Source organism: Candida albicans, chromosome 1 (genome assembly GCF_000182965.3).
Source record: "Candida albicans SC5314 chromosome 1, complete sequence".
Taxonomy (NCBI): domain Eukaryota; kingdom Fungi; phylum Ascomycota; class Pichiomycetes; order Serinales; family Debaryomycetaceae; genus Candida; species Candida albicans.
In genome coordinates this window covers 1074149-1098252 of record NC_032089.1, presented here as the reverse complement: position 1 = coordinate 1098252, position 24104 = coordinate 1074149, and the positions used below count along the sequence as shown (strand labels likewise).

At 32.0% G+C, this 24104-nt stretch overlaps 5 protein-coding genes across 5 annotated transcripts; 4 read left to right on the top strand and 1 right to left on the bottom strand. All coding sequences in view use genetic code 12, as the record gives it.

Annotated features, from left to right (window-relative positions):
• Positions 1-724: 724 nt before the first annotated feature.
• On the top strand, positions 725-1111 carry CAALFM_C105180CA (uncharacterized protein; the record flags this gene model as incomplete). Its single annotated transcript, XM_019475103.1, has 2 exons — positions 725-752; positions 906-1111. 2 exons carry the CDS (start codon positions 725-727, stop codon positions 1109-1111), a joined length of 234 nt encoding a protein of 77 aa, XP_019330648.1.
• Positions 1112-2293: 1182 nt separating this feature from the next.
• CUE5 (ubiquitin-binding protein) lies at positions 2294-3574 on the top strand (the record flags this gene model as incomplete). The annotated part of the gene is made up of 1 exon (XM_710789.2): positions 2294-3574. The coding sequence occupies one exon, from the start codon at positions 2294-2296 to the stop codon at positions 3572-3574; it is 1281 nt and encodes a 426-aa protein (XP_715882.2).
• An 868-nt stretch (positions 3575-4442) lies between these two features.
• On the top strand, positions 4443-5639 carry CAALFM_C105160CA (uncharacterized protein; the record flags this gene model as incomplete). The annotated part of the gene is made up of 1 exon (XM_710790.1): positions 4443-5639. One exon carries the CDS (start codon positions 4443-4445, stop codon positions 5637-5639), a length of 1197 nt encoding a protein of 398 aa, XP_715883.1.
• Positions 5640-13069: 7430 nt separating this feature from the next.
• On the top strand, positions 13070-13303 carry CAALFM_C105150CA (uncharacterized protein; the record flags this gene model as incomplete). Its single annotated transcript, XM_710791.2, has 1 exon — positions 13070-13303. The coding sequence occupies one exon, from the start codon at positions 13070-13072 to the stop codon at positions 13301-13303; it is 234 nt and encodes a 77-aa protein (XP_715884.2).
• Positions 13304-14360: 1057 nt separating this feature from the next.
• On the bottom strand, positions 14361-15629 carry BRG1 (GATA-type transcription factor BRG1; the record flags this gene model as incomplete). The annotated part of the gene is made up of 1 exon (XM_705633.2): positions 14361-15629. The coding sequence occupies one exon, from the start codon at positions 15627-15629 to the stop codon at positions 14361-14363; it is 1269 nt and encodes a 422-aa protein (XP_710725.2).
• Positions 15630-24104: the final 8475 nt, after the last annotated feature.

Sequence of the window (24104 nt, the reverse complement as noted above, 5' to 3'; positions counted from 1 at the left end):
ATTTTTTTTGGGTTTTGGGAAGAAAAATGATATATGAAATATTGTGTGTATGTGTATTTAAGGAGATATAGAGTATATGGTTAAAGTGGTTGTTCTTATTGAATGGAAAGGATCCAATTTCTTATTTATTCCAAGTTGGCATTATCAGATATGAAAAACACATAATTGGATGTTTTTTTCACTAAAAATATTACATATTATCAAAGACATGACTATATAGTAATGGTTATTTTATGTATCGATGAGTATCAAAACATATAAATATATGTAAAGATATAAACTTGTAATGAACATTTGATTGTGGACATATTCTCAACGAGGACAAATGCAGACAACTACTCAAAGCTTACAACAGCTAATTATAACATATTACATAGACTTCTACTTCTATATTCCTTTTAACTAGGACTCCCATCACTCATATGTAGTTACCCTATCCTCTTTTATCAAAAATGTATACTTGGGTACCATCCTGCATATTATGTATGACTTTGCAAACAATTTTATTGGTTCTCAATTCTTTAAAAAAATTGAACTGTTTGGAGAGTTTCACTGCGACTTTTGAACCAAAGGTAAGTTAAAAGAGGAAGACAGTTAAAAAAAAACTACCATACTATAAACTAAAGAATATAAAATTAAGATCAAAGTATTTGCTCATTTCAAGACAATATCTTTCCCCATAATTAGATAGACATTCACATCATATATATATATCAATACCATCATGTCAGTAACAGAGTTCCCACCACTTCGTATGTATATTATTTAATTATTTTGTTCAATTTATTTTCAATATTTCATGATTTGGAAGATTCCTTTTTAATTTATCATTTTTTCAAATAATGAAATGGTAGTCAATAGTACAATTTACTAACTTCTTGTTTCCTGTTTCCTTTTTTGTTTAGTTTCACAAGATGATTGTCAAAAATATAAAGTTCCATTGAAATGGAGAGATAGATGTGCTGCTTATTTTGCTCTCTATCAAACCTGTATTATTAGACAATCGGCCAATTCATCAGTGAGTTGTAAACATGATAAACATTCATGGGAAGAATGTGAAAATTTGGATTTGATTAGAAGAAAACAAGAATTAAAAGAAGCAAGTCAATAGGGTAAATTTTCCAAAAAACAAAGAAAAACCAAACAAATTAATTAAATAGAGATGTTATATTTTTTGGACATATATTGTTGATGATGTTTGAAACAACCCAATTTGATTAATTTTGAATTTTTTTTTTACTGTTACATATTCCAAGGCATTTTTACAATTAGGTTTTTATTATAATTTATTCTACAAAACATGAAATATAAACATCACATATTATTATTATAGGTTGGATTTTAACTAATTGAAGAAAAAGATTTTGTAGTCACATACTGGGGAGGATTCTTAAGTGAATAAGCTAGAAAATGGCTGTATGTTTTACTGACTGGATATTAGGAAGTTGAAACAACTTTTTGCAATCTATCCGGCTGGTAAATAAACTGCAACTCATCTCTGTCTCTGCTCTGCTAAAGTTTGTACCCAGGTGTTTACCACTGTAAAACCTGAATGTAGAATAGCATGACTGGAATATCGTGATCTTTTCCGTTTGATAGAGTTATCTTTTGATGAGCTTACAGAGAGTACCAATATTTGATCCTATAATGAACAACATCATCTCCAGATCTATAGATTCGTATTGACAGAGACAAATGTTCAACTCCAACATATCTAATCAACCCAAAACATTAAAAATTTACTACAAATTAGAAATACTTTCTCATAAAAAATGTATAACCCATGAGTAAAAGCCATATTTGAAAAATTAAAGGTCCAAATATCATTTCTCCCTTCCTTTTTATTAAAAAAAGAAAGAAACACTATACCATGAAGTTAAGTAAAACATTCAATATTTCTCCGCTGTCCACACTCTATATCCATCGACTACAAATATAAAGCTCTAGCTATTTTCGGAGATATTTGTAAAAAATTATACAAAATACTATCTGAAGAAAGAAAAGAAAGAAAAGAAAGGGAAAATGAAGTGAAATTTTTTWWTTTTCTGGTTTTTTTATTTGCTGATGAGTAGAAAGTCTTCAGATATGGTCGTGTGAGTGCGCACAAAAAATTGTGGCCCAGTTGTTTGTATGCCAATTCCAACCAAAACCAAATGTGGGCGGAGGAGCGAGAGTAAACCACCGAATCCAGACGAAAAAACCCCTCGACACAAATTTGAAAAGATAATAAAAAAGAAAAAGAATTGAGGCAATTCACTCTTTATCCTAATATCCAAAATATAATTAATCAATAATGGCTAAGAAATCAGAAGAATTAAACGTGGTATCATCTGAACCACTTGATTCAATTGATGATACCTCCAAGAAGGATACTACTGTTTCAACTGATGATAAAGAATCTACAACTACGTCAGAAGACAACAAACAAGAAAAGACTGAAGAATCGAAACCAGAAGAAAAGAAAGAAGAATCCAAACCAACAGATACTACTTCAGAAACTAAACCAGAAACCAAGTCCGAGGCTAAAATTGAGGCTAAGACTGAACCTAAAAAAGATCGTAAGTCTGTATCTTTTAAAAAGGAAATTGATTCAACTGAAGAAGTTCCAATTAACGAAGATGAACAAGATGAATCAGTGCCACCACCACAGCCGCCAAGACCAAAGGATCCAACTCAAGAAATCATTGACGATATGAAACAAGCTTTCCCCAACATTGAAGAGAAATACATTATTGCCACTTTGATTGCATCTCAAGGAAACCCCGATCCAGCTTTCAATGCTTTGTTATATATTTCTGACCCTACATTTAAGCCTGAAATACCAGTCTATAAACCACCAGCTTTAGCCTCATCAACAGGGCCAATTGGTACTGGTGGCGGTGGTAGAAACCAAAAGGAATTGACCGATGACGAGTTGTTGGCTAGAAAGTTACAAAAGGAATTTGAATTGGAAGATGAAAGAAACAGAAGAAATAGAAGAAGATCGTCTCATGAAAGACAGAGAGTTGAACAGCAAAGACAAAGACAACACCGTAGGGGAGATGATGATGACGAATTGGATGATTCTCCTGATGAATTTGAACAAATTAAGGAAACATTTACTCAAGGACTTGAAGAAGCCAAGAGTACTTTGAATGGGTGGGTAAGTAATATTGCCAAACGATTTGAAGGAAATAACGATGGTAATAACCCACAACAAAGAAGAAATGACAATCCAAAACTATTTGGTGCCCTTGGTGGGTCATCATTCAATGACAACAAGCGTAAAACTAATAGATTTGATGAAGACCCAGAAATTCTTAGTACTGATTTCCACGATAGGATTAGATTACAAGATAACGACGACCATGGTCCATCATTACCTAACAGACCTAAGGGTGAACTTCAATCAGATACTCCTACTTTGACTACCAGAGAAAAGGGAGCCACTGATAAAAAGAAGTGGCAGCCATTGGAGTCTGGAGTTTCTGCAGATCCTGATGCATTCTTAGTTACTGACAGTGAAGACGATGGTGAAGATGTTGCAACTACAGACGCTACTAAAAACACCACAATTAGCTCCACAAAAAAGTAAACGACGAAAAACTTGTGTAAGAGTTAAATAGGATTCTTTTTTATAATTGTTGTTTGTTTTCTTAGGTTTAGTTGTTTTATTTAACATTTAATGTAAGTTCAATTCTCTAATTTAGTTTAGTAGACTTTTTGATGCATTGAAATAAGGTCATTCAGGAATTAAGTCGTGACTGAAGTGAAAAGAGTAATGATGTAGAGTGTAGATAAAAAGGGAGAAAAGTATTCTTTTTAAGCCACGAGACGAAGAGTTTTCTTCTTACCCTCAAACTTATGCCAATTTACATGAACGAGTCAACCATTATCTGCCAGACAGGGTCTCCAGAATCTCAATATGATATCCCACTAATCAAACTGATGCATATGCTCGTTGAATGTTTTCCATAAATTCCCCAATAATAAACTACTACGGCTCATAATTGGAATGACTTTACAAATTGTGTAATATTTTGTTCAAAAATATTGTCTGATTTTATGTTTAAAAGATGGATGACTATCAAACATGGGTCACGGATAGAAGGAGAAAAAAATAATTCTTTGGTTTGTGTTTCCCCGGACATGCAAACCCGATGTTATCTATTAACAGTATCTCCCTGCCCCCGAAAAAACAAGACAAGACAAAACAAAACAAAACAAAACAACCAACCAGTGGGTTTTTAGATTGTGACTTTTATTTACCTTAAAAAATCACATTTGAAAGTATATAATAACAATTGAAGTTCTTAATATAAAAGTTTCTTTCTTTCCCCACAATCCTGTCTTTTGTTGTTGTTAGTTTTTTTTTCAAATATTTTTAACGATAACTACAATTACAATCTACTTTACTTTTATTTATCTCATTTTCCCTGATTTAACTTGCCAATTGAATTACAATGCTTATTAGAAGGTTACCAATAATTCCAACTAGAGCCATTCCTAGAACTTCTTACAGTCAATTCCACACCACCGTCGTTAATTTGAACAAAGGGACTACCGGTTGTGATCACAAGGGACACGATTTTGCTTTTGTTTTCGATATCGATGGGGTTCTTATCCGGGGTAAGAAACCGATTCTTCAAGCTAAACCGGCGTTGGAAATACTAAACAGTCATAAGATTCCCTATATATTGATGACCAATGGAGGTGGAGTTCTGGAACGAAGAAAGGCTGAAGAAGTGAGTGAGATAACTCAATTGAACCCACCAATTTCTCCATTACAGATCGTTCAAAGTCATACCCCCTTGAAAGCACTAGCATTACATCATGCCTTTAATCGAGTTTTGGTTCTTGGAGGAGATGGTGATAATGCCAGACATGTTGCCAAACAATACGGATTCCAAGATATAATTATGCCCATTGATATCGTTTATAATAACCCATCAGTGTCTCCACACCATAGATACACACAAGAAGAATTTGATAAATTTGCTCAACCTATAGATGTTACTAAACCAATTGAAGCAATTTTTGTATTGAATGACCCTAGAGATTTGAATAGTGACATGCAAATTGTACAGGATTTATTGAATTCAGAAAATGGTCTTATTGGTACCAAGAGAAATATTCATCATAATAGAAATTTACATGATCCTTCCATACCAATAATTTTTAGCAATAATGATTATGTTTATGCCAACGATTATCCATTACCTAGATTTGGTCAAGGGGCATTTAGAATAATTACTGAGAAATTATATAAAATCACTAATGGGTTAAAAAGACATCAACATTTAAATTCATTAATTTTGGGTAAACCATTCAAGATTCAATATGATTTTGCTCATCATGTTTTAATCGATTGGCAAAATAAATTAATCAACGAAGATTTTAATAGTGAGCAGATATTACCGATTTTAGGTTCCGAACCAACAAACACGCCATTTAAAAAGATTTATATGGTAGGTGATAATCCTGCCTCGGACATAAAAGGTGCTAACGATCATGGATGGGAGTCTGTGTTATTGAAAACTGGGGTTTATCGTGACGAGGATGCAATTGACACTGAGGCTGCTAAACCAACAGCAGGCATATTTAATAATGTTGAGGATGCAGTGATAACAATTTTAGAGTCGCATGGAATAAAAGTATAACTCGAGCTACACTAGTTGATGGAGATGAACTAGTTATGGCAGATAATTATTCATAAAAAAATTGTTTTTTTTAACATGCATTAATTGCCCTTACATACAAATGTAATATATGTTAGAGATATAGTGAAAACAAATGAAATGATTAAATAAAACAAAAAAAAAACCATACAACATTCTTTCTCTGTGTGTAGATAAGGAAAGAAGACGATCCGAGAGAAATTGAATCGGGCCAGATTCAAGGCCTTTCTTTTATTTATGGCTAAAACTTAGTTTATCCGAGGTACATCAAATTTGATTACTCAGAGGTTGAGTGACTTGAATACTGATAATGTTGATCTGTTTGAATTTAATTAATACAATGCTTCAGATTCAGTTGTTTTTCTTGAAACAAGATCAACTTTTATGAAATTTCATGTAACAGACACAAACACAAAACAACTGGAGCAAGCTCATCAACAGTAAATTTCCTTTTTTGAAAAACCCTTAGAAAGAGATTTCTAATATTGTGTTCTAATTTGCTGATACTTATAGAGTCAAAAAAACTTTCATATGCTTGCATTCCATTTTTGTGTATATCTCTAATCTAGAAGTTAAAAAAAAGGGAAATTGCTGAAACAGATAGTAGCAATGGTTAGGAGTAATTGCAATAGATCAAATCGAATCTAATCTGACCGCTATGTACAATACATACGTAGATATACGTACATATCAGTACTCAATCACACATAAAAGATAAAAAGGTGGAGCAGAAAGAGGAAGAGGGGAAATGGAGAACTAATATTCAGTAGTTATTTATAGGACCAAGACAAGGAGATATGCGTAACCGTGCTAGCCTGTGCTCATTATGACAAGAAACTACTTCAAAAATGGACTAAAACTTGTACGGCACCAAAACCAGACATCTCTGAGAACTTTAGTTTCAACATCACAATTATCAAACACCTAAACTAGAGTTCAGAGAGTATCATAACAGACTAAAAAACTATAAAATTAGACCCAAGGCTTATGTTTTACCACTATGTTATAGCACACTTAACAGTGGTAGTAGCAATAATTAGCAATGTCTTGGAAATGCACAGCTAAATCGGAAATATCAATTAATAGCACTACCTACAAAAAGATCAATTAACACTAGCTGCATATCACTATTCTATTTATTTGATTTCCGCATACAACATAACTTTTGATTAACACTGCTATCTCCACCATGTAATAAAACTAACATTATTTTAGTCAATCTATGTTAATGTTAGCGTAAAATTTGAGGATAGAGAAAAGTAATCAATCTATTTGAGAATTCTATTGTTTGGCTTTTGTTTCTTTTGTTTCTCCTTATTTTTTTTTTCAGTGGAAAACGATCTAGAATATACGGAGATAGTAAGGAACTTGAAACACAGAGATGGTTCCACCATGCGCGATTACACCACCAAAAAAGAAGCCGCAACATATTAACAATAGATTATAACCTAAAAATAGAGTACGTTTGTCATATGAAAAGTTTAAAGTGCTAAAAAAACGTACGTCGCTATTAAATGTTTAGATTGACTGACATTTGGATCAAAACTAATTTTTGCAAACATTAGCAATAGTATTATGTAATAATAATGATGTCATTGCTGCGGTAGGTAAAAATTAGTGCAGTACATCTTATCTGTATAATGTGTTGTACTTTCAGCATTAAATATGCACAGGATACATTTTAGATTATGTAAAGAAGGTGGCTCAAAATTTTTTACAGCAAACATCTAATGTATACTAATTTATACATTTTGTCACATTTTCTAGAATTCAGTCAACCCTACATTCAGATTGTAATTATTATCTCAATAGGTGTAATTTCGTTTTATTGCCCTTTCAGAGATCCCATACCTTGAAAGGCTGAATCTGAGAAAGAACCAAAAAAAAAGTGGTTTCTTTTTGCAACCTGTATTTGATAGTAAGTTGTCAATCGGTGACATTTTGTCGTGTTTCAACATAATGCCGTCTAAACTATTCAACATGTATCAGTGGTATTTAGAACATACCAAGAAAAATAATAATAATATCATGTAGATTGAATTTTGAGCACCAATAATAATCTTTATGGAAGATTTAATCTAATTATGTGATGCCTCTAAACTTGCATTGAATCTAAGCTTTGCATTATATATATATATTTTTCTATTAGGGTTTATTTTCCTACAGACGAAATCTGCAATATTTAGCTATCAAGCAATTTAATTAAGAGTACAAAAAGAAAAAAAGTTAAATCCGCCTTTCAGTTATGTTGAGTTTTTTTTCTTCGCCACCTTGAATTTCAAATATTGGAACGCCTTGGAATTATATTCCACCTAATCCGCCTTTTTTACAATCGCCGTCTCTTGTTGTTTTCTTGGTTCCTTATTGATGTGCGTGAGATCTCTACGTCCCTCCCTTTCAGCTTAGCCTTCGTCCCTTCTTTTCTCCAATCTCTTCTCTTCCTATCATATCAGACTAGAGATAACTAATAGGTAACATTTTCAAGTTAGTCTCAGCCCACGTGGTGGTGATCTCTCTGCACTTGCAGTACATCGGCAAATAGCATTTAAGGTTAACATTTGGCTAGTAATAGGCTTTTTTTGATGTACTAACAATAGTCTAAGTTATGAAACCGAGATTGAAATCTCGTGACTAAAACTTGAAGCAACACAAAAAGCAACAAGTTTTCCAAAACCAAGTTGTGCAAATTCATAACCGCTGGTACCGCAACACTACCTAGATTGCTATCACTAAAAAACCAGAAATAATACATGACGTGATATAAAATTGTTACTAAAAAAAATGAAAAAGAGTTAGCGCAAGCGCAATTTTTTTGTTCTAAAAAAAGAACATAACTACTAAAGTAGAAAATCTAGCTACTAGTATTTTGTTTGCGTCTGTGGTGCAAAACTTGAAGTCTCCGAACTTCTTAAAAATCAACTATCAAAATAACCCAGTTGGTGGAATCGTGATTATCTAAAAATTATAAATGTGGCCTGAACTAAGAAATTGTACCAAGAAAACAAGTAATCCTTGTTGTTAGACAGAATTGCAAACCCTGAACGCCCGGGGTGGTAGCCACGAAGATGATCACCAAGAAAAAAAAATTTTGCGACTATAACTGCCATACTGCTGGAAGCAAGTTGAGCCGAACCTTAGACGATACAGTTCTCTACCACATCATCTGGAGTATTTGAGCTTATGTTCTCAGAATGTTACTGGATCATATTAACAAATGAGTCGACACTTAAAAACGACGGAAATAAGACATTATCATAATCATTCAGAAACCCAAACAAAAAATAAAGCTCACGCTTTACTCAGTTGGAATCATCCTGTTTTCTATAATGTAATTCGATTTTTTTGTTGGGTTAAACTTCTTGATTTGTCAATTATTGCCGATTTAAAGATGAACTGATATGCAAATTTTAATAAATGGTGTTGGTAAGTTGCATTTAAAAATGCTCATATTTGTGGAATATTTTTTTTWWTTTTTTTGGAGATTGCATCAAGCAATACGAAATGACTACTATTGAGAATGGTAGTCATCTGAGAAGCAGCCACTACTAAGCCATGACTCAATTTAGATATATTCCGTGGATAAGGAAACCAAACACAAAATTTGAGAGCAAAATTTTGAATATCAAAATAGTTTAGACTTAACAAATCGGTTCAAAATTCTTATAAACCTTCTACAACCAAAGCTTAGTCACACAACTTACTCTTCCTACAATCATAACCAAAACAATGAAAAGACTAGTGACTGTTGTCAAATTAGAGGGAATGCAATCAACGAGACAAATGTGTAGGAACTAGTCAATACTAGACAATTGGCTTCTAGTTGATCAGCACTGAGGAAGTGCATGGTTTATAAGTTTGGTCATGTAACTAGTAGTAATATATCTATCGTTGTTATTGGTACACAATCGAGTGATGCTAACTAACTAGAATGTTGATTGTGTATGGTTGTACAACATCGTCAACAAAATACTTTAAGCACTTGAAGAAATATATTTTAACCAATTTCAAAGCCCATCTCGTTAAGTAATTCTACATCAGATAGTGAGATGAAATATGTATTACTGCTAGTGGTGGTGTTTTGATATTTTGTATTTTTATGGGATTATAGTAAGAAATATTATTTAATGTTTCAAAATAAAATGTAGCTGCAAATATAAATCATACTACATTAAATAGTAGGACTAAATTGAAAGTAAGTCTTTATGTCTGGTTACTCCTCAAAGCGTTCCAGCCTTCTCTGCGATTCTCTTTCATCTAGCTTAAAGCCAAAGAAAATGCAAATCATTAGATGACCCTATTACTCCAGCTCATTGATGCTGTTTCAAGTGCGTTTTGCTTTTGATATGCGATCTCGATTTGTAATGAATATGTACAGTCTCTAAAATAATTTGTGTTTGTGTGGTTTTAGTTTTTTGACATGAGACTTTTAATTATTTCCCGAAACGCTATATATTACTCTCATAATACATGCCATTTCTATACTTCATCACCACTCTCTTCTATTTACAACCCTGTCACTTTTCTTTGCATTCTTCTATTGTCAAAATTTGAGTTTATTGTTTAACAATTAGTATAACGTATATGCACAGGTGAGAAAGATAATAAAATATTATTTTATTCCACAAATGAAATATTGAAAAAAACTTGTCAAGAATTGACGAGGGTGGTTGATTGCAATCCTTCAGACCATTTTTGCTTTATGGGTTTTGTAAAAGAAATAGTTTGAACTAGTTTAAGAAAAACCTAACTAAAACTAATACTAGTAATTGAAAGCCATTGACAAACTAACTAACTAACCAACTAACTGACTTAGGTTAAACAACTGAATTTCACATGGAAAAGTAAAGATAAGAGTAAACAATGAACAACCTATTATCGAAAATGAAGAGTACACGAAATCTGGGGAAAGAAGGAAAAAAGGGAGACAAATATCCAGGAAATAAAGAACTGTATGTTACTGTGTGGGTGTGCCGCACTCTTTCAGTTGTATTCGACCCCACGCTTTGCCACAGTTTTTGAGAACTCCCGCCGAAAAAATTGAAGCGACAAGGGTCGGAAAAATAGCAGAGAATAACTCTACCGAATGAAGAGATTTACCTATAAACAACTGATCCATATAGAAAGGGCAATCTGGAATGTTTTAGAACAGAAAGCATAATTTATGACTAAAAACTAAAGAGACAATTTCATGAGTCCAGATTTGTGTAATATATTTTCTCTGATAAACATATATCCATGAAATTCTCTTAATAGGTTTTTCTTTAGTTATGGATCGTCATCGTTGTCAACTAAAAAGTCTATTTATACAAATTTGTTTCGTTATAAGCGTAACAGATTAAGTATAAGAGAAATCAACCAATTAAACCAATCTGATAAAGATTAGATTATGATTATTAATTGTTGATTGCCAATCGTTATTGTAAATCTCTAGTTTTATTCTATGCTTTGATTTAGAAATGATCAAACATTGAGTGAATATCAATTTGTTCAAACAATTCATTGGATGGTCACATTGTCAGTTTATTTTCTTGTGGTTATTGTTGTTGTTGTACGTTTCAGTTTTTGATTTTCGTTTTCAATTGACATTGCTCGTCTAATTTATTCATTTATTTTTTGCCCTTTGATTATTGTGAAGATCAATTAAACAGACTTGAAATTGGCTTATTCAATGTGGCAAGTGTAAACAGAGATCACTATTAGTAAAAACTCACTTGATATTTTCTTGGTATTAACACATACTTATTGTGTAATTGACTATAACAAGAGCAACAACAGCTACCCACTCTTCTCTTTAAAAAAATAATTTCTGCAAGTTTAGTCTATGCATGAGTCTATTCAATTACCGCCTTCGACTACTGTATTTATTTTTTGCTCGCTTCTTTTTAACCTAAATTTTAAAGCTGACTTAGTTCCGAGTTTTTCTTTCCAATGTAAGAGAGATTTAAACTGTTTTGGCCGCCTTAGTTGTTTCCAGAAGATGTCTCCCATTACGTAATTGATACACCTTTGGTGTCATATGATGTCACAATGAATGAACTAAAAGAAGGAGATATCAGTATAGGTAACAAAAAGAAAGGAGTTTACATACTGAAATTCATACAATGATTATTATATCAGGGAGAGTTAAGTAGCTCAGGGATCCAATAATATTCAGTCGTGCCTTTAAACTCAATAAATTACACGTTATGCGACGATATTAAAAATAACCATCTCGCACTACTTTGCTGCATTTTATTATTATTATTATTATTATTATTATTATTATTATACATTACATGTATGGAATCTCTAAGCAAACATATATTTTCTCAGTTACACGGAGATTCGTAAGTTCATAAAGGGGAAGCTATGGAAATGTGACCAAACCAAGCCGGGACTCGCCTTTTTTGTTTCTTGGCTCACGCCTCATTTTTGGATCGAGGTGGTATTTTCAAAATATTGGGCGGCGTATGACAGGAAAAATGTAGTTTTGTGATAACAACAACCTGAAACAGGCCAGATTTTCCTTTCTATTGTTACTTCAAACAAGGTACATTTTTTTTTCTCTTCCAGCCGTCAGTTTAGCTGTCAAGTGGTATGATGTCCGACAATCGTCAAACATCAACGCATTGGTTAGGATAGCCACCAAAGAGTATTTTAACCATTTATTTGATTGTTGTTCAAGAAAAAGCTAAACGGAGAGATTGAATGAATCAACATTGTTGTTATTGTTTTGGTTGTAAGTGGTGAATTTTGTGTATCACACAGACATTTTGCATAAAACATATACGTTGATAGTTGCATGTTTGAATTCTCCATGTATGCATTCCCGAGGAGGTTCTGAATTTATTCATCTAGATTCATGCCAACCATTTTGCTTTTGTAAGTTGTTGTTGTTGTTGTTGTTGTTGGACTAGTGGGCGTTTTGTTTTTTCTTCTTTACATTGTTTGGTTCATCATCCCATCTTGTTTATTTCATAATAATGGACAAAGATATATGAGATACAAAATTAGAATTAGAATTGTTAAAGTTAAAAATAACGAGATAAGGTTTGTAGCCAGGATTCACAACAATACTAAAAACCGAACGAAGGAGGAAGTATACGTGCAGCTGTATCACTCTACTGCTCGTCAAATATTTGCTTTTTCTCTTTTCTGTTTGTAAATGGTTGTATGCTGTTAATTGGAGCATTTTAATTTTTGCATTTCAGCTTATTCTTCCTATATTTGGTATAACTTACAATTTTTCGTTTCATTGAACCTTAAAAGTACATAAAAGATCTTCGCTTTTGAGCAGTTTGGTAAACAAGAGAGTTGATAAATGTACTCGGGTTTATTTTATTCATGCTTGCTATCACCAACATTTCTGCAAACTTCGACTCAATCCTTTAGAATTGCCCTTGGGGCAGAACCACTTATATCTTAGTCTATTCATGTTTTCGACAGGAGCTCGATTCTTTTTTTTTTATTTATTTGGTTTTAGAATAGATTTGCAATACATAATTGGTTCTTTCCCCTTATTGTTAGAGTTACCAATATCTATTGTCCTTATTATTCCAAAAAAAACCAATTGTTTCAATAATGAATTTTTATGGTACAAGTATATTGCTCATGAAAATAGTTCTAGCCCATCATGTAACTACCACTATTATCTTGAATTCCCCTAGTGTTGTTGTTTCTCTTAACTTACCACACAAAAAATACTGTCCCATTATTTGTCCTGGACGTCGTCTGGACGATCTGATTTGCTCTCTATTGTTTTATAACAAGAACAATACTTGCAAAATAGGTCGATTTTTTTAAAGATCTCTTTTTTTTTTTCTGTCCTGTGCATTTACTTTACTCCATTGTTGTTGTTGTTGTTTTGTCTCTTTTTCCTCCTTACTGGCTTCATTGATTCCTAAGATATCGATAAAATCAATCAGGTCCAGACACTTTAGAGAAAGTTTGTGTATGTGTTCTTTGTGGTTTTCATTTCTTTTGAAATCGCTGTTTACAACTTATTCAACCCTTATTGTTTTAGTTGCCGCCTCATAATGTAATTCTCGCACCATTCCATCCAATTTATTTTTTTGCTCCCTCTTTGATCTCGCCTCTTTTTATATCTCAGTGCAGAAACAGGAAAAGAGAAAACAAAAAATTGAAAATAGCCAATTGCCATCTGTTACATTCATTAACATGACAAGATTCACACCCCCAGCCCCAAAAAGTTCTATAAAATCAATCTAGATCCGATTGATTGATGCTTTTTAAATAGAAAAAAAAAGAAAATAACATTCTATTATGATGTTATTTAGAACGATTTTCGGTACATGTGACAAGTATTATGAATCGGTTGCAAATCGCACTTTAGTTTGCGAGGAAAAAACCAATTACACAACATTAACAAGTGTTGATTACCCAACAAATACTTGAATTTATAGATAGTAAGCTAAATCTTTCGGTTTGATCCAGCTCAGGATATAATTTACAGCGCAATTTTTCCTACATGAACAACGAAGATGTAAATAATTAGATGTGTACATTAATTTCTATGTAATTTTTTTTTGGTTTTGAAGATACTATTAATTGAAAACATAAAATTTAATATCTAATAAAAAGTTGTCTTTGTTCAAACAACAATACTGTAGCAGAAAACAAAGAATGTGCAAAAAATTAAATTAAAACTATTTTAATGACGAATTAAAGGAATTTGGGTTGGGTAAGCAACAGGAATACCGCCAGCTAACATATGTTGTTGTGTTGCTGTTGTTGTTGTTGTTGTTGTGGTGGTGGTTGATGAATGACAAGATTGTTCACATTGTTTGGATATTGGCCGTGCATCAAAGGAGGCAATGTGGCGATTCCTCCTTGTTGAGGCTTAAATGATGGTGGCAATATTTGATGATTAAATCCATTAATCGGAATACCCACACCATTAATTTGTTGTTGTTGTTTTAAACTCTCATTCAAAAGATGTTTCTTCATACTTATTCTTCGACCGTTCTTCCCTTTTGTCACTTTATTATTCAATACCTCTTCTGCTGCCAATGCTGCCCCTTTTCTCTTTACCAATTTAGCGTGGAATAACCCACATGCATTACACAATGTTCTCACACCCTTTGGACCTCTTCTCCATTCAGGTGTCTCTGTAGTACCACACCTGTGACATCTGTTAGTTGACTTGTTGACGATTTCCGGCTGCACTATAGTGTAACCCACATTAGGTGGCATACCATTAACGCCAACTTGTGGTAAATGGCCTGGATGTTGATGCACTGCTATTATATGACCTTGATGTGTTACAGATGGTGGTGGAGGTGGCACACCAGCTGGGCTTTGATAGTATACTGGTTGTGGATAGTACTGTTGAGTGGCGTATTGTAATGGGGCAGGGTGTGATGGTTGATTTTGTGCCATTTGCATGACAGTTGGTGTTGCAGCTGGGGTGGCTTGTTGTTGTTGTTGTTGCTGTTGAATTGGTGAAGATTGTTGTTGGTATTGATAGTATTGGTATTGGGTATTTGGTGATGTAGAAGCAGAAACTGATTGTGGTTGTTGTGGTGGGGTATTGATTACTCTTGTCACTGGGCTAAGTGACGATGCAGGAGGTAATTGTGGCTGTTGTTGAGGTTGCACTTTGACAGGCAATGTAGGTGAAGAAAGTCTTGGTAAACTATTTATTTTAGTATTACCCAAAACATAATTTGATTGAGTGTTTCCACTTGATAAAGTACCGCCAACGGTAGACTTTATTGGTGGACATTTGAAGGGTGTAGATGAAGAAGTAGGTGTAGATGATCCACTAGTATTCTTAAGTATACTTGGTAATATTCTTGATGTATCAGACAATCTTGGCGATATCTGTGATTTCAAAGCAGAACCATTACCATTATTACTACCTCCACTAATGGTTGATCGTGAAGTCAATTCACTTATTGATGGTAAACGAATACGTGCACTGGTTGTTGTTGCAGTAGTAGTAGATGAAGATAAAGATGATGAACTGGACATAATTTGAATTTCTGGAATAGTAGTGAATATTTATAATGTAACAAGTATGGATGGAGAAATAACGTTGAAATATCAAATATGAACAGTAGTACCAATTATTAATTAACTTAAAGAAATTGAAGCAAAATACAGTTATTGCAAAATAAAAAAGTAAGAATATAGAAAACAAGAAAAGAATGGGAAAGAAGAGATTTTCAGGGATCTATGACCTGATATTTATATAAAATTGGAAGGGTTATTAAACTAGTTGTTTTTAAGAAAGAATGTAAATCTTTTTCCAAAACAACCCATGAATAGTAAAAAAAAAAAAAGAAATAGATTAATAGAAGGAATATGTTTTGTTTCAAAAGACAAAAAAAATAAAGTGACAAAAAAAAAAGGAATCCAAATGTAGTACAAAAGCTGCAAATGTTAAACGGGTTAAATGCATTAAATGGGAAAAAACCAACTTACACAAAATAAAAGCAAAAAATTTAAAAATGCAGAAACCTAAAATTAACCACAAAACCAAAAAAAATGGAAATAGAAGAATGAACACTTTTTGTGTGATATTAAGAAAGGATCCTTTTTAGTTGACAATATTAAAAAAAAAAATATAGAGTACAACAAGAATAAAACAGCAGATGGGAGAGAATCCCAAAATAAAAAAAAAGAAATAAAATCACATATTCTAACAAAATATGGAAGAACATACTGAGGCTAAAGGAGTAGAAAGAGATTTGGTCCAAAATCCTTAACAGCAGCCCCAAAAAACTGAGAACAGGCAATCTCCAAAACAAGTAAAAACATGCTATATTTAATGTTCTTGGGTGTAGAGAAACGATGTCGGATTTAATAATGAGTTCTACATTGCGTTTTTTCCCACTTTTACTAAATTTTTAAAATATAACAGATACAAGGGAAAGAAAGGTTTATTGTAAATTGTTAGCAAACAATGTAAGAGCTCTGAATCTCCGGCTAAGATGCAAAAATAGCAAAGAAGCAAACCAAAAGGACAAAGAGGAACAATTGCTAATACATTCAAACAATCCATTATAAACTGTGGCATTACTTAAAAAATATTGAGGGCATATACAAAAGTTGGTTTTTTAATTCATCTGTATCGTCTTTTTTTTTTTAATTTTGGTTATTGTGTAGTGCACACATTACAAAAAAATAGTCAAATCTCTTTGGCTGTTGGAAGGGTTGTTATTTTTCCTAGTAGTTACACAAATCAAATACAACATTTTCTCTTAAAATCAACATCTAAGATAGTTATGTAATACATCTTAAATCCAAAGAGTGATCAAAAGAAAAAAGTGACATCGACATTTGACTATCCAAAACAACAAAAGGAATGCAACAACTTGCTCATCATTAATAGTTTCATTTTTCATTGTTATTTTTCGCCTGTGATGCCGTAACTGTATCAGATACACTTTTTTATTTTTTATTTTTTTTTTTTTTTTGGTCTTATTCAAGCTAAGAAAAGAATATGAAGTTGTAGCAATACACTCACAACACAAAGCACAGAAATGAATTTCATTACATTATTCTATACTTACAGTTGTACTCAGCTGACCAAACTATGTGTTATGTACTATTGATGACGTTAATGTCATAGCATTTTCGAAACTCGACTGGTAAATATCCGTTCCTTAAATTATGTACTGAAAAACTCTGTTGTTTTTGACTTTATTTTTTTTTCCTGCCTGGAAATATGTCAATCCAGTGGTTTGCCCTTCGGATTTTCAAATGCTGTGCCATTATTTCCACTGTATCTGCTATTGGTACAACAACCCAATTTCCGATATGAAATTTTTAAGATTAATTGAATCGGATATACAACAAACTAAAATGTACAGCCAACCCCTTTTCCATACCCCACCTTGATTATGGCTTTTCTTTATTATCTGTTCTTATTATTACTGCTAGATTTTTTTTTATCTCTACTTAGTCCCCGTAGTCCCGTTCACTTTGTTATTTTCTCTTGGCTATATTGTTATTTTTTCAACTTATACAAAGAATACGACCAAGAATTATCTCTACATTTCCCTTGATGGTATGAAATAGAAATTAAAATAACGAAAAACCAATTATGCGGTGCTGTGGCATGACCCCAAAAGTAATAAAGATCCATGGGAAACATGGAATGAATAGCCGAATGCAACCCAACGAAAAAACAAGAAAAGCCGAGAAAGTCAAGTCCAACAAACTAAAAACTACCTCAAGCATTCCAAATTGAGAACTTATACAACTACCTATATAGATGAAACAAACACCAAGTTGTTAAAATTCCTTTCCAGAAGGTATGCGAATTCAAAAAGAAATTCAATTTGACTGGACCACAACCAATGTTTCTAACCGTAAAACCGGAAAAGAAAATACGATATGACAAAGGTCAAAGGCGGTCTTACTTCTTGGTGGTTATTTTGTAAAACCAACCATTGTTTGGTAAAATACCAGATAACAACAAGATAATTCTGAAAACAAAAGATTAAACGATCAAGGCGACCTTATTATTAACAAGGATCCACAATCTTGTAAATATTTCCACTGATTGTTTGTTAATCGTCAAAGATAGCTTAATAAAAACAAATAGACGCAAAAAATACAAACAATTACACAAACCAAATACAATCTAACTTAATAATACCAGTTAAGCAAATAAACTGATAATGAAAATGATAATGATGATGATGATTTGTAGATAACATTTTCTACTGTAACAAGACACCAAGAAATAAGTTTAAATTAATTTATGTTAGACTAAAAGTTTAAATGAAAATGTGTTGAGACTGAGTTTGAATAAATCCTGAACTTGACGAGTGCAAGTTCGAGCTAAAAAATAAGGGTTATTAACTATAACAAGAAGTATGTTAATCATATGAAAAAAAAACAAAAGTACAGGGGCGAAGCTCATAATGAATAATTTGATGAAATTATTCTCCCTCTTATTGGCATCTGCTTCTTCTGAGTCTACAACAACAACCACGATAAACTCTACTGTCGTTAATTAGTATTCATAAAAAAAAACTTTAAATATACATTTTTGAAGCTAAACTGAAAAGTCGACATAATGCAGATATGCAAAGTTAAGAATCGTATAACTTCTCTTTTTTAAAACGCAGGCCCACAAATAAAAGTATATAACGTTTCCTTTTACTTTTGGTAGTTGTTTGTGTATTTAACAATTTATAGTTTCACCAGAATAAGAGATATTATCTAGATGAGCCAGTCAGTCAACAATATGAACAATAGGATATAACCACAGTTTCACAATAAAATGTATTTACTGGGATACTGTAATTGGTTTGTGAAGAATTCACTACAGAAACTGGAAATAAATGACATTAATGAATTTGGTTTTAATTTCTTGGATTAGTTTAGATTGTTTTTCTTGTTTGAAGAAAAAACCTACAAGAAGTAGTCTTATCAGGAAATATACTTTTTTAGGTACCTATTTCTTATGTTACTTTGAAGAAGAATCTTTATAGTTGTTTTTCTGGAGTTAAATATTGGTTGAGGGTATAGATACGATGACGATGACACACACGGTGGTATGGCAATGGTGCGAGAAAAATAAAGTTTGAGATCAATTGATTCAATGTCACGACAACTAAACTGAACAAAACCAAATAACTCCTTTACAACAACAAGCAACTTCCTAACAAATACTATTAACCTAAAAATCTAAAATGCAATAAGTGTAATCGTCAATGACACGATCTTTTGTTAAAAATCTACTTTAATAAAAGAGTTTGGTTAGATATATTTTTTTTTTTTGCTTGTTAGGAAAGAAATTTGCATTTGCAGCAACTAGTGTTTTTTCTTATTCGGTTGTGCCGCACCACCCACACATTATTATAGAATGAGGGGAAGAGGAAAGAAGAAGAAATACAAGCCCTAAGACCTCCATTCACTATCACAAGGTTGCAATTAATTTTGAAAAAAATAAAGAATTCACTCCTTCAATCCATTCTAATCAATTTATTTTATTACGGGGAGTACAGCAACATTTCCTAATTCCGGAACAGTACAAACACTGCTGAAGAAAAAATAATAATATTATTATTATTATAATTATTAATATCACTCATTTAAGGTTATATTATATATGTGTGGTATTGTGGTTTAAACCGGAATTATCAAGAATTATCCGCTCTGTTTTATTATTATGTTAATATTCAAATCAAATAAAAATTAAAAAGCGCATAATACAACAATAATCGTTCCCAAAATAATAAAATTAAAATATAGAACGCATAGTATTTTACATCTAAATAAGCATCACCATTATTATATTTAACAACTGTGCAAAAATGAAAAGTAAACTTAAACGTAATATTGAACTTTAATATTCTTGGTGTGAAAAGTTTATATATATTTGAGACAATTGGTAGCAAACAGTTTTAACTGTTTGTCCAACAAATGAAAAAAAGCAGTTAAGGTTCCAGATTAACCTTTCTAATATAAAAACAACAACGACCAGTGAAAACAAAAGAGTTTGAGGGAATATTTACATTCTTACATTAAACAAATCCTTGAAGTTTGTAAATTACGCAACACTTACGTGTTTTGTTATTGCTTTATGGCTTGTTTTTCGATATTTATCCAGTCAGAAAAGAGAATTGTTGAACTTTAAACTCTATTGAACTTGATATTAATCTTTGCCAGCACTTTGGAATTTATAACCTTCCATTATTGCTTTCAAACTGATTACAGCCACAGTAATAACTAAATCCGGTACTACTTTTCACCCATTTAGCGAAAATGGCTTTACTTTTGTTTTGTGAAACCAAACTGTAAGGTCGGTAGTTCACTTTTTGGGGTTTTTCTACTTACCTTACCATATTGTTGTAGTTGTGTTATACCAGTTGAAGCAATCATTTCCTAGTTCCAAATGTAACACCCACTATGTGTGACCAACCACGGACAACCTCCAATTAACCTAAGAAATAACCCTCTCAAAAAACTAAATTTTTAAATATCTTCTCTTAAACTTTCATCTTATCACAGATTATCACATCATCGTTAATTTAGGTTAAATGGCCTTTCATAACCTAAAAGAAGGCATACTAAGAAATGGGACCTACAGATAAACAATTCAATTTAAACTTTTAATATAAATTAGGTTTAGTTTGATTTTAAGGAATTAAAAAAAAAACATAACCCAAGAGAAAGATTGATCAGTATTCCTTCTAATAAAACCATTGATCGGAGGTTATGAATCCTATCAAAATAAGATTTAATATAGTGTGTTCAATCAATTGATCAGCCATGGTTAAAAAGATAGGGTGAGCTAAGTTTAGTTGGAGTTCTTGAGCCATGGTGACAATAAGTTCTTTCACTTCTAAACTACAAGATCTCAAATGCCATCCATAGAAATAAGCTTTGTTCATAATCATTTTTTTCTTATCAAATTATCTCTAGATTTTGGAAAAGACCTGAGGAAGACTAAAATATAGATTATGAGGGTGTTTACTTATATCTAGAGAACAACTATTTCAATCTATAACAAAAAGATTCTTTTCTTGTTATTGAAACAGGCTTTTTTTTCAAAAAAAAAATCAAATTTGTTATGGAAGAGCAAGAGGTTAGTTATTTTAATTTATGTTTCGGGGAGACATGGAGATTGCAACATCATTTTATTTCCCATGACTTTTCTTATCCTGTCTGTGCTTAGGGGCTCAAAATTATAGTGAAATAATTAAAACTTAGGCGTTGTAATATTTTATTTTATTGACAATTGCCTCTCTATCTATGTATAATATAATCTTATTTATCGGTAATTCTTGCATCAGAGAATGTGGATATAAAGGAAAGCTGTGAAAATGTGTTCCCAGTACTAAGCACATGCAATTATAACAGACCACATACCAGCCACTCAACCAATTACCTAGTCAACTACTCTACTAATTTTACAGGACTTGGTGATTATGGTCAAGATCTCATAGATTTTTTTGTTCTATTAAATATGGTTGCGCTTTTACTTTAATTTTGCATTTTCATTGTAAACGTGTAAAGTTTTATTTCTCCAAGTGTTACAAAAAAAAAGCCAAAACTCATTGCTACTATGCATTAGTCAATTTAATTCAATTTGTTAAACTTTTCATAATTCTTTCAACCATGTGTTGAATGTCGAAACCGTTTATCAACAACATGAAGTGGAAAAAAAGAAAAATGACATCAATATTGTGAGTTTTGCGACACTAGACTAGAAATTTCACAATACTATAACAATGATTTGTATTGTTTTCGTTTTCTTTCACTCATCTATTGGTTTGATAGACTAACATAAAACAGAAGATTTCTTTCAAGAAAAAAGAATATGTTTATTATTACAATACTTTAGTGTAATTGGGTTTTTTACATCCCAAATCTGTCTGGGGTGATTGAAAAAGTATAATAAGGAAAATCAAAAAGTGTGCCACATTGTGTGTGTGAGATACATAAGGTATTGATAATGACAAACTATATATTCACCGATGAATAGCAAATACAATATGTGAAAACATGACAAAAGTTGGAATATGATTTTTATTGTTCCTATTGTCTTCACGCAAAATGTACTGTGAATAAAATTTGCTATTCTTCTATATTATTAACGCCTGTGGTAGACGGTAACTTTAAACCCATTCAAATGATGAAAAAAAAAAGAGAAAATATAAACACTCAAAATCTAGGAGTCATGGATTTGTGGGCTTGTTTTTAGGGTGGTTTGTCTGTTATGTCATTTGTTTTGTTTGTATACTAATCCAAAGCCATAGCAATTTGTTTATCTTGGAAACTCTAGTTGATAGAATATCTGTGTTTTGTTTAGGAAGATTTTTGCTTTCTAGTGAGATATTAATTTAGCATACAAGTTACAAAACAAAATTCACAAACAGACCGACAAATAATCATTACAAACAATATAACACAATACTGTATTATAGTTTTTGTCAAAAGGGTCATGAGATACATCTAAATTGTCATACAATAGATGAACCCAGTTTTGTGACTGAATATAGTAAAGTATCGACATTTTTCACCTATTTCTGTCGGCTTTCAACAAGTTATTCTGTTGGGTTACTCATAATTTTGCATAATGTGTGGTGTACTTGGTAAAAGTTGAATATGCTATGGCCCGGAGGTTTGGATTTTGGTTTATACTGATCAACCAGTTGAGTATATAATTCCGACAAAACTCTCTCCTATAGTATATACAATGTTTCGTCAAACTGATTAGACCAGATCAGTTCAAGACCTAAACTACCAAATAGGAAGTCTCACATATACGTTCAACTATTGTAACTTTATTAGGTTTACAGGTACTGCATTAATGCATCATTCAATGTCGGTCAAACAGCTATTCACATGAAGCCAGCCATAACGTCGGTCATAAAGTTACTTAAAACGGGGAGCTTTTGGTTATTTGTGAAGTTTATGATCTAAGGAATGCACAATAGATTAATTGTTCCAATGAAAAAAAAAAAAAAAACTAGAATACACTGCAACACAGACTAAATAAAATAGAAATAGGTAGTATTCATCCATATATTGTTGATATTTGTTAAGTTGGTTCCTTTATTAAGATACATTGTTCAATTTATACACAATTAGCCTAACAATGAAATGCTTTGTCTTCAACAATGCAAAGTCAGATTTTTGATATTTTGGTCGTCTGTTCAATGTATACTATTAATCTTTTCCAATGTTTATTTCGGTCTCGATTTAGTTCTGTTTGGTCTCTTTTCTAACTGGTTAGTTAGTTGATTGAAAAGAAACAGTATACGGAATAGGTTAGCTGTTGCAATGTGTAAAACTAAAAACAACAATAATACTTTACGGTATAGTAATGTTGCTTTCAATAATTGCTTTTCAAGCCTTATATCATCCTAACAACTTTAAACAATCGTAGACAATCTAATAAGGTAATGAAAGATGTTGAACAAAGAAACAAGAATGAAAGAAAGAGAACAAGATTTTTCAGTAATGAAGATATTCCTTGCAATCTTGAAACACATCGTCAAACAAAAAAAAACAATCTGTTCCTTTTACCAACTAACTTTCTATCCTTGTTTTTGTTTTTATAAACACGGTTTTGTCCGATTTTAATTTTGGATGGATTGAAAACTTGGGCAAAGTCTTTATTATTTTGATTTTTTTTTTTGAGGAATTTAGTCCCACTATTTTACTTAAACGTTCAACGTTTCAATTTTCTTTTAACATTGTTGAATATAATCTAGTTGCAAACAAAAGTCCCCCCAAAAACCAAAATCATGCCATTTTAATTCTTTGTGATTTTATTACAAAGAAAATTTGGGCGAGGAACAACAATAATGGGTTGGTTCTCTTATGTCCTATTTGTGCACATATGAAAGTCACTAAACACTTTACCATTGTTTAATTGTGTATTTTTCAATCTTTGATCTTTAAATTCTTTTTTTTTACTATTTTTTTTTTACTTGTTGGTATGCTTGTGATTTGGTTGAAGTTCTCTCTATTTATCAC